This window comes from Salvia hispanica, chromosome 2 (genome assembly GCF_023119035.1).
Source record: "Salvia hispanica cultivar TCC Black 2014 chromosome 2, UniMelb_Shisp_WGS_1.0, whole genome shotgun sequence".
Taxonomy (NCBI): domain Eukaryota; kingdom Viridiplantae; phylum Streptophyta; class Magnoliopsida; order Lamiales; family Lamiaceae; genus Salvia; species Salvia hispanica.
In genome coordinates this window covers 9,088,314-9,101,657 of record NC_062966.1, presented here as the reverse complement: position 1 = coordinate 9,101,657, position 13,344 = coordinate 9,088,314, and the positions used below count along the sequence as shown (strand labels likewise).

General features: G+C 36.7%; 2 protein-coding genes across 4 annotated transcripts; one reads left to right on the top strand and one right to left on the bottom strand.

The window, feature by feature from the left end:
• Positions 1–3,003: 3,003 nt before the first annotated feature.
• Positions 3,004–5,122, top strand: LOC125204782 (flavonoid 3'-monooxygenase CYP75B137-like). Its single transcript, XM_048103512.1, has 2 exons — positions 3,004–4,008; positions 4,314–5,122. Exons 1-2 carry the CDS (start codon positions 3,094–3,096, stop codon positions 4,932–4,934), a joined length of 1,536 nt encoding a protein of 511 aa, XP_047959469.1. The 5' UTR covers positions 3,004–3,093; the 3' UTR covers positions 4,935–5,122.
• Positions 5,123–5,192: 70 nt separating this feature from the next.
• Positions 5,193–9,154, bottom strand: LOC125203322 (glycine-rich domain-containing protein 1). Of its 3 annotated transcripts, none has more exons than XM_048101641.1 (8): positions 8,939–9,154; positions 8,588–8,702; positions 8,113–8,496; positions 7,323–7,583; positions 6,626–7,146; positions 6,413–6,543; positions 6,110–6,270; positions 5,193–6,040 (listed from the first exon to the last, which is right to left on the bottom strand). In XM_048101641.1, exons 1-8 carry the CDS (start codon positions 9,103–9,105, stop codon positions 5,495–5,497), a joined length of 2,286 nt encoding a protein of 761 aa, XP_047957598.1. In that variant the 5' UTR covers positions 9,106–9,154; the 3' UTR covers positions 5,193–5,494. The 3 variants fall into 3 exon arrangements, 2 of the variants coding, with proteins under 2 accessions (XP_047957598.1, XP_047957599.1); XM_048101642.1 differs by having other exon boundaries at positions 8,113–8,485; positions 8,939–9,069; XR_007173344.1 differs by having other exon boundaries at positions 5,903–6,040; positions 6,110–6,275.
• Positions 9,155–13,344: the final 4,190 nt, after the last annotated feature.

Sequence of the window (13,344 nt, the reverse complement as noted above, 5' to 3'; positions counted from 1 at the left end):
TGCACTCCTAAATTGCAGTGATTTGTACTCCCTCCGTCCCGGCTAATATGACACATTGCTTAGTCGGCACGGGATTTTATGAGTTATTGGTTAAAGTGTTTAATTGGAGAGCGAGAAGGTGAGTGTAAGTATTAAAGTAGAGAGATAAAGAAAGATGGATATTTTAATAGGAGTGAGAAAAAGTGGTTGAGTGTATTAATTGAAAAGAGAAAATTACCAGAAAAGGAAATGTGTCATCTTAGTTGGGACAAACTAAAAAGGAAAACGTGTCATCTTAAGCGGGACGGAGGGAGTACAATTGATTGAAAATATAATTCGAGTAAAAATTATCGAAATTTGTGTTGAAAATATTAAGGGATAATTTGGTCAATTCATAAATATTATGAGAGAAATAATAAGAAAAAAGAAGAGAAAATAGATAAAAATTCAAAAATCTCTTATTCCGACAAATTCGCATTTCGGTCTGCAAATTAAGTCCCTTTTCTGAAATTTCTCCGTCTAGAATTAATGCACATCATACCACCCACCAACAGACGGGTAGACCGAGGCAGGGGCGGATCTAGAATAGAATGAAAAGGGGGAAATACTCTACCTCAATTTTTCATAAGTATGTAGGCATTTATATTATATTACCTTAATATATGTAAATTCACACTATTTGGCCCCTTACATTTAAGAAAATAATAATTTAGTTGCCCTTCCCCTAAAAACACACCACCTTATACCTTTACATTTAATAATATAATATATTTTGTTTTATTTTAATATTTATTTATTTACATGTTAATATTTTTGCCCTCGTGTTATAATTTTCTGGCTCCCTTAGACTGAGGTCACAAACTGTACGTTGGAACAATATTTGCGTGCCTTTACATTTGAACGTCCGGATCAATGGGCGAAGTTTCTGTCGTGGGCGGAGTTGGCACTCAATAACAGCGTGGTTGAGGGGTCTGCCGCAAGAGGTGATTGTTGGATGTGGTAAATAAGCCAGTTCGGTTGACGTTAGTCCACACAGTCCAAGTCAACCAGAGACCCCAGGAGCACTGGATGGTATCCAGGTCCGATAGAGCCGAGGAAGAAGGCACATGGAAGACAACTAAGAGCATACGAAGTCATTTCTAAATGTCTGCCTTAAGGATAAGGCTGTTATTAACCCAAGGTAGTTGATACGGACCCAACAGAGGCTGACCAAGGATCGCCATCGCCATCACGAACTGGGTCGTCGTCTCGGCTACTCCAGTCGGCGGCGAGCACAAACACATGTCGTCCGCCATGGACACATGGTCCATATGTTATCTCATCTTCAATGTGCTTATTGTTTATACACTATGTTTTTTGCCATTAATGTAGTGTTTTAATTCCCTTTCTGTTGTCTCTTTAACATAGGCGGTGAGTGTTCAATTGTCCGTGTGTTGTTTAATTTGACTTTATTAGAAGATAATATGATAGTGGATTCTGCAAGAAGTTATAGTAGGTGAATCTTAATCCCGCTTCTATAGGAATTCGTATGCATTGAAGATTGATTCATAGATTAAGTGTTCAGCTAATTATGAACTACACATTATATGCACATTCAGTGTAAGTGATTAGGTTGTTGAATTAATCCCAATATATTTACTTTTGATGTTGGTGTAGAATGATTCAAGTCTAATGAGCAACTTGAAGTGACATGTCTATACATTTGTAAAATCTTTTAGTTGTTAAATGATTGTTTAATTTGTCATTATCTTTGAAAACTAAAAATCAAACCTTTATGCTATATACTTTTATTTGCTAGAAAGTTTAAACAATCTTTCACCTTTCATGTGGATCGACACTTGAAATTCTTCTCACAACACTGTAATCTTGCAGTATCGTGATATTATTAGAGCTTATTAATAAACTTGATATATTACGTGAATTTAATTGGATATTCTAAACACTAAAATACACATCAAACGCTTATTAGACAGTTAAGATATTTGCTGCTTATTTAATGCAAGAGTGCAAATTAGTAGCATAACAAATTTTACTTACTTTTTATCGTCTTCTCTCTTACTTTACATACTTTTTCTTATATTCTCTCTTACTTCACCAATTTCTAATTAAAATTTGTGTCTGTCGACAAATAAGACTAAATTTTTGTGAACGGAGAGAGTATCTTTTAGGGGCATAAAAATTGAGACGCAATTACTAGCGTTTGGAAATTTTTAAAATTATCCATAATTTAACACATAAAAGAAAACGTCCCTAAGTTGATGGCAAATTATCTTGATCTTTTGCTTATTAGAACGCTTCTATTTGTATCCGATAATTTTAGTTGGAACATTAACAATAAGAACACTTTGAAGCATTGGTGATATAATTAGACACACAAATTAGCATCCTTAATAGCGTTAAAAAGTGTCTTTATTTAATTTTTTATGGCAGTGACTGAACTAAAGAACTGGTTTATTTGATTTGGACAAAATCTCCTTGGGGTATAGGTATACCTTGTTCCTTGTGATGACCAAGTATCTCACAAGAAAAACTAGAGTTAATTTATTTCTTATTTAGTTTTTTTTATATAGATCAAATTTTGATAAAAATAAAGTTAATATATTTTGAATTTTAATAAATTGTTTATTTATATTCCGCATCAATTACGATAACAATGTCAAGATTGAGCCGAACAATGATTATTTTTCACTCTTTCTCGTTAAAATTTTACCTCACTATTCAATTACAGTAAAAATTTTCACTCTTTCTCGACAAAGCCATGCATCAATCATTTGTATTGAAAATTGGGCGCAAACTTACAGAATTATTATTGTTGGCTATAAATGAAATTTTTGTTGAAATTGATGAATTATTATTTATTAAGCTTAAAATGAATAAAGCAACAAGGAAATGCTGCTCCCGATGTTGTAACGGAAAACTCCATGAATAAAACCAATGGATACTTTGTCCATACTCAAAATCAAGATTCCCATCCAATTATGGTATCATCTCACACAATATAGTAATCACCGAAGACAAATTAAATAGAGCCCATGACCATCGACAGCTCCACCACAAGTCAACTAACGAGTTTGGATCCATCCAACATTATCCAAAACAAACACCACTATTGCTATGCAGATAGTAACTAATCTCACCTTTTCCGATCAAATCTTCAACGGCAAAGTTGCATTGTATGCAATCCCCATCATCGTGACACTGATCTGGTATTCATGGCTCCTCTCACGAAAACGAAAACACCCTCTACCCCCGGGCCCACGGGGGCTGCCCCTCGTCGGAAGCCTCCCCTTCCTCGACCCCGAGCTGCACTCTCACTTCGCCCATCTGGCCGCATCCTACGGCCCCATCTTCTCCCTGAAACTCGGCAGAACTCTGAGCGTGGTGATCACCTCCCCGGCCGCGGCCCGCGAGGTGCTGAAGCAGCACGACGTCGCTTTCGCCAACCGCCCCGTCCCCGCTGTGGTGATGTCGGCCGAGTACGGCGGCCGCGACATCGTGTTCACGCCGCACGGCCCCGAGTGGAGGATGCTGAGGAAGGCCTGCGTGCGCGACATGCTCGGCCACGCCACGCTGGATGCGTTCTACGGCTACCGGAGGCACGAGGTCAGGAGCATCGTCGCCCACTTGTACGGTCTCAAGGGTGCTCCTGTGAACGTTGGCGAGATGATGTTTTCCGGGGTGCTTAATGTGATCACGAGTATGCTGTGGGGAGGGACGGTAGAGGTGAAGGTAAAGGGGGAGTTCAGGGAGGTTGTTGGGGAGATCACGGAGCTTCTTGGGAAGCCTAATGTGTCTGATTTCTTCCCTAGCCTTGCTTGGATGGATTTGCAGGGTTTGAGTAAGCAATATAAGAAGGTAAGTATGAAGCTTGAGGTTTTGTTTGACAAGATTATTCAAGACCAAATTATGACAATCAATGGAGGTGATCTTGGTAAAGCAACCAACTTTTTGCAAGTGCTGCTGCGCCTCAAAGAAGATGGTCATACTGAAATTCCTCTCACCATGATGCATATCAGAGCATTGCTTATTGTAAGTTTGATTAATTTCTTTTCTAAAGCTATATTTTGAATGACTATATATGTATATATATATGGTCCTGTTAGGTGGACAACTATCTTAAATTTGATAACTGATAACTATGTCAACAACCTATGTTATGGATTTTAACACAAAGACATTTGTATGTCAACTATAAATGTAGTTGACATATGTATGTCTTGTATTGATATATATGTAAATATAGATGTTAACAAAAGACATGGTTGTTGACATAGTTCCTAGTTATCAATTTTTAAAAAAGTTATCTACTGATCAGATCCCTATATATATAATAGGATATGGTTGTGGGAGGCACAGACACGACCTCCAGCACGGTGGAGTTTGCGATGGCAGAGATGATGAAGAAGCCTGAAGTGATGCACAAGGCTCAACAGGAGGTGGATGCCGTGGTAGGCAAGAATCGGGCGGTGGAGGAGTCCGACACCAACAAATTGCCATACCTAAACGCGGTGATGAAGGAGGTTCTACGGTTGCATCCGGTGCTTCCACTCATGGTGCCACATTGCCCGAGTAAGCCCTGCATCGTTGCAGGGTACAATGTCCCAAAAGGGACCCGCACTTTTGTGAACGTGTGGGCGATACATAGGGACCCCGAGAATTGGACTAATCCAAATGAATTCATCCCCGAGAGGTTCATGAATGGCGAGGGTGATCGTTTTAGTAATGACTTCAGTTACTTGCCTTTCGGGTCAGGTCGGAGAAGTTGTGCTGGAGTGGCAATGGCGGAGAGGGTTGTTATGTATGCTCTAGCTTCACTTGTGCATAGTTTTAGGTGGGAAGTGTGTGAGGGGGAGACTCTGGATCTTTCAGAAAAGTTTGGGATAGTGTTGAAAAAGAAGGTTCCTCTTGTTGTTGTTCCTTTGCCAAGATTATCGCATCATCACCTTTATGAGTAGGTTTACTGGTAATTAATAATCTCTATGATTGCAAGATTTGTTGTTTGAGGAGATGATGTTGTGTTTCATCAGTTATTTGGCATCAAGATAATGTTGCCCCTTTTAACCTTGTCCATTCCATTTTAAGTGACATATGTTCTATTTTGGATTGTTCCACCCTAAATGACATATTTTAAAATATAAAAACATCATTCTCTACTTTTTTTCCTGTCTTTTACTTTATTCTCTCTATTTTAGTCATAAAGTAACACTACAAAATTTTGTGCGGAATTAAAAATACTTCATTTAGAGTGGAACAAAAGAAGTATCTTTTGTTTTGTTCAAACTGTGTTGACTAGGCTGATTCCAACAAGTAATATTGAAGCCTATTAGCCCAACACTCTTAATTAGTTAATCAAGCTAGTATAAATAATCCAAATATCCCAACAAATAAAAATACAACTTCTACTTCGGTATGATTGGAAGCCATGATGAATGACCTGCTATCAGTTTGGCCATAAATCTGATAATGTTCATCATTTGGCAGATCAACTTCTCTACAAGAGAGTTATTTCAACATCTCAAGGAACTATTCCACTCCTATACAAATTATCTCCACCTTCTGCCTGTGAATAGTTTGAAGATGATGGAGCAACCCCTTGATGATCCCTTGCTTGAGATGCCATAACCACCTTAGCATTCCAATACCAAGGATGAAGTTTCGAACACGAAACCAACGGTGCATACGAAGACGGATGTAGCATCACCGACCCCCAATCCCTCTCTCCAACCTTAGCTTCGCCTATCCTTCTCCGCACCAGCAGCCTCCCGACATCTTCCCTCTTCATCTCTGATACGCTCCGGAGTATAGCCATGCCTAAGAGAAGCACGAGGACCACATCTTCCTCAGGCAGCACCTCCACCACGAGAAGTTTCCAGTTGAGAAGAGCAGTGGCTTTCCCGGATGGGATCTCCTCCGAGTACCTAACCATGGTCACGTACTCATCTTCCTCTGACCTAACATCTTGTTCCATTTGTTCGTTCTTCATGGCTGCCTTCGCCTCTTGTGTTTCTAGGCTGGACTTCTTGACCTTGTATTGCATATGTCTACCTTGCAACAGCTTTACCTGCAATTTTTATCGTTCGATTACGTTGTAGCTATGCGTTTTTCTAGTAGTGTGGGGTTCTGATCTTACCATTGGTTCAGAAGACGTCTCGCTTTGCAGATCAAATCTCAATCCCGAGATAGATTTTGATGAATCCCATTGTATCACGAAATCAATTCCGGATGAGAGTTTCCATGAAGCTTGGAGCTCTTCTCTCGGAGCTTTTGGTGTAGCCGTACCAACCAATTTCTCTGCTCTAGATGGTACCACACAACAGGCAACACGAAAACAGACACATAAAAATTGATAAACACGAGCAATCCAGATAGGCAACGGTCATTTTCTCAAAGAATGTTTGAACTGTTATTGAAGCCTTGAAGAACGAGTGCATACCAGGAGATCTACCGATTGAACCAGAGCCGATAACATAAGACCACGAGCCCTCGAATATTTGTATAATGCGATCTTCCCATTTCACAGCCTTAGGAGCTTCTCCACCTCTTCGATAAAACCCCCCTCCGACTCTGTTGTGAGATAATGTGCGATATCAATATCCAATTCATTGTAACGTACAAGTTTTTCAACGAATATGCATGCATATCCTACCTCATTCGAATAACAAAACACTCTCTACCTCCATGATCCAGAACAGTACGAGACAACCATCTCCCCTCCTGGGGTCGGTACTGATTCATCTTCAGAATAACATCCGATATCATCGCGCCTGAATCATCTGTCACCCGGTCTGGCACGCATTTCAGGAAGTAAGGTGCTTGCACAGGTGGAGTTATTGAAGTAACGACCCTTGCTCTGTCATCGATTCCTTTCTCTGATGCGAGAGAGGGTGCACGTAGCAAATCATTCCAAGAAAACAATTTGCTATCTAGCAGAGTGCTGCCTCTAGAACAGAAGCCTCCATGGTGACGCAGATCAAGTATTAGTCCTTTGGTCCCAAATTCACAGTAGATATGCCACGCCTTCTGCCAGGTTTCTGGCATGAAATGTGATATTGGTTTGTCCATTTTCAGCTCCCTGTGACACTTTGCAGTTCGCAGACGAAGGAAATCCCGAGAAGGGTTTCTTTTCACTTGCTTGGTGTTTGAGATTAGTTTTACTGCTATACATACCTGCAATCACAGATGATTTGTTTAAGCATCTTTATTCATTCACTAATCTCATAAATTAGTTTAAAATCTGCTATATTCAAGCTAGCTTTGGCAAAGATGATTAGTTTAAAGCAACTTTCGCTTCCTAATAAGCAACGTTGGCAAATTGAAATGGATAGAACTAATAATGAACAAACCTCAAACAAGAACCTCGGCACCAAAGACTTGTATTTTGTGTTGACATCAGTATTTGTTACATCCCAGTAAAAAGGGGGTTGAACAATAGGCCTTGTGATGGCTGCACCACCTGCTTTTTCATATGGCTGATCAAATGTTTTTTCCCACAACATCTTTGTTTCTTCCATGTCTTCTTCTTTCATAGCGCCCCCTACCCCGACTATCTTCCACACATCTCCCTCCAACTCCTTGAAGTCTACTGCATATACCGTTGGATAGCTCTAGTAAATCCAAGTAAAATATATCTTCCATCATTATATTTCTCAAGAATAACCATAACTCATATATATCCATATACATTGCGCAATGTATAGAAAGGAAAACAGGACAATTAGGGAACGAAAAACAATTACTTCTCATAAACACAAGATGAGAGTTTGGATGCAATTTCACTTTCTAGTCACAAGGCAAATGCATAATTTACTTAACTGATTGTAACAAATAACAACAAAATAAAAGCCATGTAGTCTACAAAGTTCCACTATTATACCTAAAACACAGCGTGAATCACGCATATGTGGAAAGACAACAAAACAGAGAGGCAACATGGGCAAAAAGCTACTCCCTGAATAAGCTCCATGTGCTTCTCCCTTATTAACAATAAAAAGACACAACTTTGCAGCAGTGAATCCATGCCATCGATGTCACATTCAAAAAAGCATTTCTATATCCATAGCAACTACACAAAATAATGGCTTTCTTTTCTACTTCGCTCCAAAATGATGAAATATTCAAGGTGAAGAAAGTCACCTGATGAGTAAGCCACATTAGGTAGACATCTGAGGTGGGCACAATGCAAGAACATTCATCACCGAACCTATTAACCATGTAGATAAAACCTCTGTATCTCTGCCTGGCTGCCACTAAATACACCATCTCACAATAGTAGGGCTCGGCATACATTCTACAAAGACTACTACATCTTGACACTTGATCCAACAAATCCTCACTGATAGAAGAGCGGTAATTTTCGACATCGCCATCGGCCTCGTTTTCGAAGGGCTCGGATAGGAACTTGTGCTCCCAGACTTTCCTGCATCTCTCCAGTGCATAATCTTCATTTTCCTCATCAAAAATATTTGGTTTTCCTATGAGTTTTGAGAATCTCGACTGGCAGTAATCTCTGTAGTTGGCCTAACACAGTTTTACATCAAGTACCCATTAAAAAAATAATCTCTTTCGCAAAAGGGAAAAAAATTGTAGCAAGTGAATCAACATTAATTACCCAATTAAGAGTGTGGCAGAACCAAACCCATTCAACATCAAGAGGTGGAAGAATCATTGGAGGCTTAGAGCCCGTTGTGAGATCAGCAATTAATGGCATCCATATCTCATTGTACCTGCAAAATTAAACAAGAGAATCGCATTAACTTCAACTTCTAAAAGTCCACAATAAATGAAGAGAATATCAAGAATGATAAAAACTCAATCTTTTTCACAAAACTGGCCTTCCAATAGCTTCCAAAAATATTACTCAGATTTTTTATATTAAAGTAACATAATTAACACCTAAAATCCAGGAAAAATGCAGAGAAACATCAAGAAAAATGATGAATAATCCTATTGGAAAACTGGCCTTCTAAGAGCTTCCAAAATGGTGGGTTTGTGATTATGGAAATGAGAATCGGAGACCGATCTAAAAAGGCGGATATTTCTTCTAGCAGCAGCGACAAGATCGACGCTGAAGTGAACAGTTTCCCCCTCTGATATCTCACTAAGAGTTCTCATCGAAGCAGCTGACATTTCTTTAGTCACGAGCTTGAGACAGGAGTTGAATTAATGGAGTCCGAGGTTATTATTTAAGTTGTGATTCGTGAAGGAACATTTTTTATAATGCTATTAATAGTGGCATGGGTAGCCGTCGGAGTGGGTGATGTCGACGCCAGGATTAAAGTAGTTGATACGTGGAGAATTATAATGCTTTTCTTTAAATCCAATGGTTTCCTCTAATAATCCAATGGATTTCTATATCATCAAAATTTGTGTAATGGATTTTAAAAAATTACGATATTTATTTGTCAGAATTATGTTGGGAAAGTAAATTCAATATACTATTAATGAGGAAAGTAATAAAACAAAAAAGTTAGTCCTCCTAATTTTTTAAGATTTCTACACCCCAACTTTCCTTATATATACTCCCTTTATTATCAGTGTATCATTTTCAATTTTGCAAATGATATTTTAAAAAATAATATTTTTTTTGTTCTATTTAAAATAAAATATTTAGAAATTGGTATAAGATTTTATATAGTGTTGTTTTATGAATTAATGAAGAGAGAGTAAAGTAAGAGAGATGAAAAAGTTGAGATATACTACCTCCGTTCCCAAATTTTGACACACTTCGACCCGGCACGGGTTTTAAGAAATGTAATGGAAAGTTAGTTGAAAAAGTTGGTGGGATGTGGGTCCTACTTTTAAAGTATTAGTTTTATAATAAAATGTGAGTAAGAATGAGTTAGTGGAACATGAAGTCCACTACCAAAAATGGTAAAAAGTGAAGTGTGTCAAATTTTCAGGGACGGGACCGAAATAGTAAACTGTGTCAAAATTTGGGAGACGGAGGTAGTAGTTATTTCCATTTTAGAAAACGTTTCATTTTTAATGGGACAACCTAAAAGGAAAACGTTTCATTTTTAGTGGGACAGAGGGAATATTTTTTTACTCTCTTACTTTATTCTTTTTATTTAACACAGATAAAATTGTATACTAAATAAAAATGTTCCACTTAGAATGGGACGGAGGGAGTATTCTTCTTCACCATTCCTAAAATTCTTATCTATGTATTTCATGTACTCCGTAGTTGTTAGAAATATAATTATATTTATATTAACAAATTAGTACTAACTCAATAACTAAAAATATTAATATAGTTTTAAATTAACGAATCATATTCATTAATAATAACTAAGAAATAACTATAATTGTAGTAGTAATAATATTTATTATTAGTAGTATTATGTTATCAACTAATAGTAATGTATTGTAATCATAACTAATTATAAACATTATGAATTGTAAAAATAGTACTACTATTTTATTCCTCCTATTTATAATGATAAAAACAAGGAGTACTATAATTGCAATATTTTTTCAGCAATTGCTTGCAAACACATGTTATAGATTTGATAGAAGAACATATAGCCCCCAAAACCTGACTTCGTTTTATTTATTGTCTCTATGATGAAAATTCTTATCCATTCATTCAAAGTGATATATATGTATGTTTTCTTTTTAGGATCTCTCATTTTTATTGGCAAAATTTAAAATTGATATCATCATTTTAAAGTTTGATCTCTTCACTCAATTTACAAAATAAAACTACATTAATATTTCATGCCGAGCAGAAACATAGTACACAGATAATTCATATCTTTTCAATTTCCTAATTTTATTATAAAATTTATAAGGGCAATCTTATTATTTTTCTCAAAACTCTCCTTAATTTATATTTGTATAGATATAAATGAGGATTTTACTTCCTGAGTTTGATGTACGTTTAAATTTTTCCTTTATCTTCAGATTAATATGTGCGAACTTATAATATGGTTTATAAATTAAATTACACGTATAATTTATTAATTTAGGGTGATTAATAAATATTTGTTGAAAATAAGAATTGAAGTAGTAATTGCCTAATTGGGACATGAACTTTGTAATAAGGTTATACAGGAACATAATTAGTAGGAATCCACCAAAGCCAGGTTTGTACATCTGTGGTAAAAATAAAATAAAATTAGGTGTTATATAGAAACAACTTACTAGGTTTTAATTTTCACACTTTCTATGGGGCGAGCACATATGCATTACGACATTATTAAAATTTCAAATATAAATCTGGTTTCATTTTCATGCATTTATTTTAGATATATTCATTCGTTAAAATTTGTAGTTTGTTCAACACCGCTTATCATTTTATCATGGTCTTATTGCAACTCTAAGAGTAATAAAGTTAATCATTCAATCAAAAAAATTTGTGCACTGTGCACTAATTGTATGTCGTTAGAGTATTATATGATGAGGGTCCTTTCTCTTTTAAATAAGAAATAATCTCTTTTTGAATTAGGAATAATTTAAGGTATCGTTGCGACTAATGATGTGTAATGATTCCATGTGGACAACAACTATGCGGCCAGATACATACTATAAGCCAAACGCCAAATTAGGTGAACCCATTATTATGACATGACAATACGTATATTATGATATTGCAAAGTTTTGCACTTATCTTTTTCCATTATGCTTTTTGTCCCAACTCCTACCAAATATAATTTACATAATAAGAAATGGTAAATTTTCATACTTATATAACAGGTTATTTAAAATAAGAAATTGTGATATAGCAACTTATAGAAAGGGTATAAATTTGAATCGACGATTATGCATAGCATAAATTTTGAGAATTCATACAACATGGCCAGGTTTCATAGGCATGTCATAAATTTTGATCAATTCATACCATGTGTTATCACATTTTGCATTTGCGGAGATCCAATATGTTGGGAATGTGGCCAAGTGAAATGACTCGAGCTGTAAACGGTGGCTGCACAAGCGAAGCTTCAGCTCATAGAACAATCTCACAACAGTCAGATTTATTTGACTAATTGATTGAACGGCTGAGATTTAATGGAGTGCATCATGCAATCTGGGCCGTTGAGAGCAGAGTTCAGTTCAAGAGGAGAATTTGGGGAAAAAAGAGAAAGGGTTTTTCTTCAGCTGATTGTGTGATCCTCGAGAGTTCCAAGAATCAGTGTGTGAGTTCAACTTGCGGTTCTGAATCACAATTGTTTTCCTCTTTCCAGTTTTATTTTTTGAGCTCTGTATTGTAATCGAGATCTCTGACATTGGTGAATAAAAGATTTGAGTGTATGCTTTCCCGTGACGAACCACGTAAAAATCCTAGTTCTTGAATTGTCTTTATGTCATTGCTGTTAATCTGAATCAACACAATAAGCATGATCTAACTTAGCCAATTTATCATTTTCTGCTGTATCTAGAAATCTACTTACAACAACCCTTATTCATCTCAGCATTTTCGAGTTGTCGCCACAGATAGGTCTTTGCCAACCAAGAGATATGACACGAAAAATCCGGTTGTTCCTCATCCAGCCATTGCTGCAAAGTGGGAAAATCCTTCTTTTCTAATTCCTCCGTCGCACACTACAAATTCAAAAGCTTTGTTTTTTATTGGCATGATAATGTCGTATATTTTGGTAAATTTTTAATATGAAAACTGTTTTGCTAACGAAAATAAAATTAATAATAGATGAGAAACTGAATACTACGATGTAAACAAAACATAATATAAAATAGAGAGAGTTAATACAATCAAAGAGAAGAAGAATGTTAGTTAAATTAGTGTTAATGGATAGTGAGACCTACATTATTAAATTGATACTCCCTCTATCCTACGGTACTTGAGGCATTTCTTTTCGGCACAAGATTTAAGAAAGTTGTGCTTAGTAAGTTAAATAAAGTAGATGAGAGAATAAAATAAGAGAAAGAATTGAGATTAAAGTAGAAGAAAGAATATAGCAGGTGAGATTAGATGCTTTGTTTTTAGCCAAAAAAAGAAATGGCTCAAGTAAACTGGGACAACCCAAAAATGGAACACGACTCAAGTAACTTGACAAGGAGAGAGTATAACTTTCCAAAAGTGAAATGCACGTATTTTTGTGGGACAGACGAAAATGAAAAATGCACATATTTTTATGGGACGGAAGGAGTATTAGGCATATCAAACATGTGTGCGCGCTGCCTCGACACTGCGTGTGCAAGTATGGTATGCATGATATAATAACTTGAAAGACATACCATGCGTACCATGCCTGCGCACGCAATGTCAAGATCATGTGCGCATAGAGTTGGTGTGCATGATGAAGCTTGCAACAGTGGATCTTTGAATTGGGCTGGTGACTACCATCTAGAACATGTTCCAACACGTGATATAATGGAATGATGGTCGATAACTTTTGTAACAAACAT

Excerpts from the sequence above, each read along its gene's own strand:
- LOC125204782 (XM_048103512.1), top strand. The coding sequence starts at position 3,094 with ATGCAGATAGTAACTAATCTCACCTTTTCCGATCAAATCTTCAACGGC. Across the intron at positions 4,009-4,313 it reads ATATCAGAGCATTGCTTATT|GATATGGTTGTGGGAGGCAC; the intron begins GTAAGTTTGATT and ends TATATATAATAG.
- LOC125203322 (XM_048101641.1), bottom strand. The coding sequence starts at position 9,105 with ATGTCAGCTGCTTCGATGAGAACTCTTAGTGAGATATCAGAGGGGGAA. Across the intron at positions 8,497-8,587 it reads TCTGCCACACTCTTAATTGG|GCCAACTACAGAGATTACTG; the intron begins GTAATTAATGTT and ends AAACTGTGTTAG. Across the intron at positions 6,271-6,412 it reads TTCAATCGGTAGATCTCCTG|AGAAATTGGTTGGTACGGCT; the intron begins GTATGCACTCGT and ends CATCTAGAGCAG.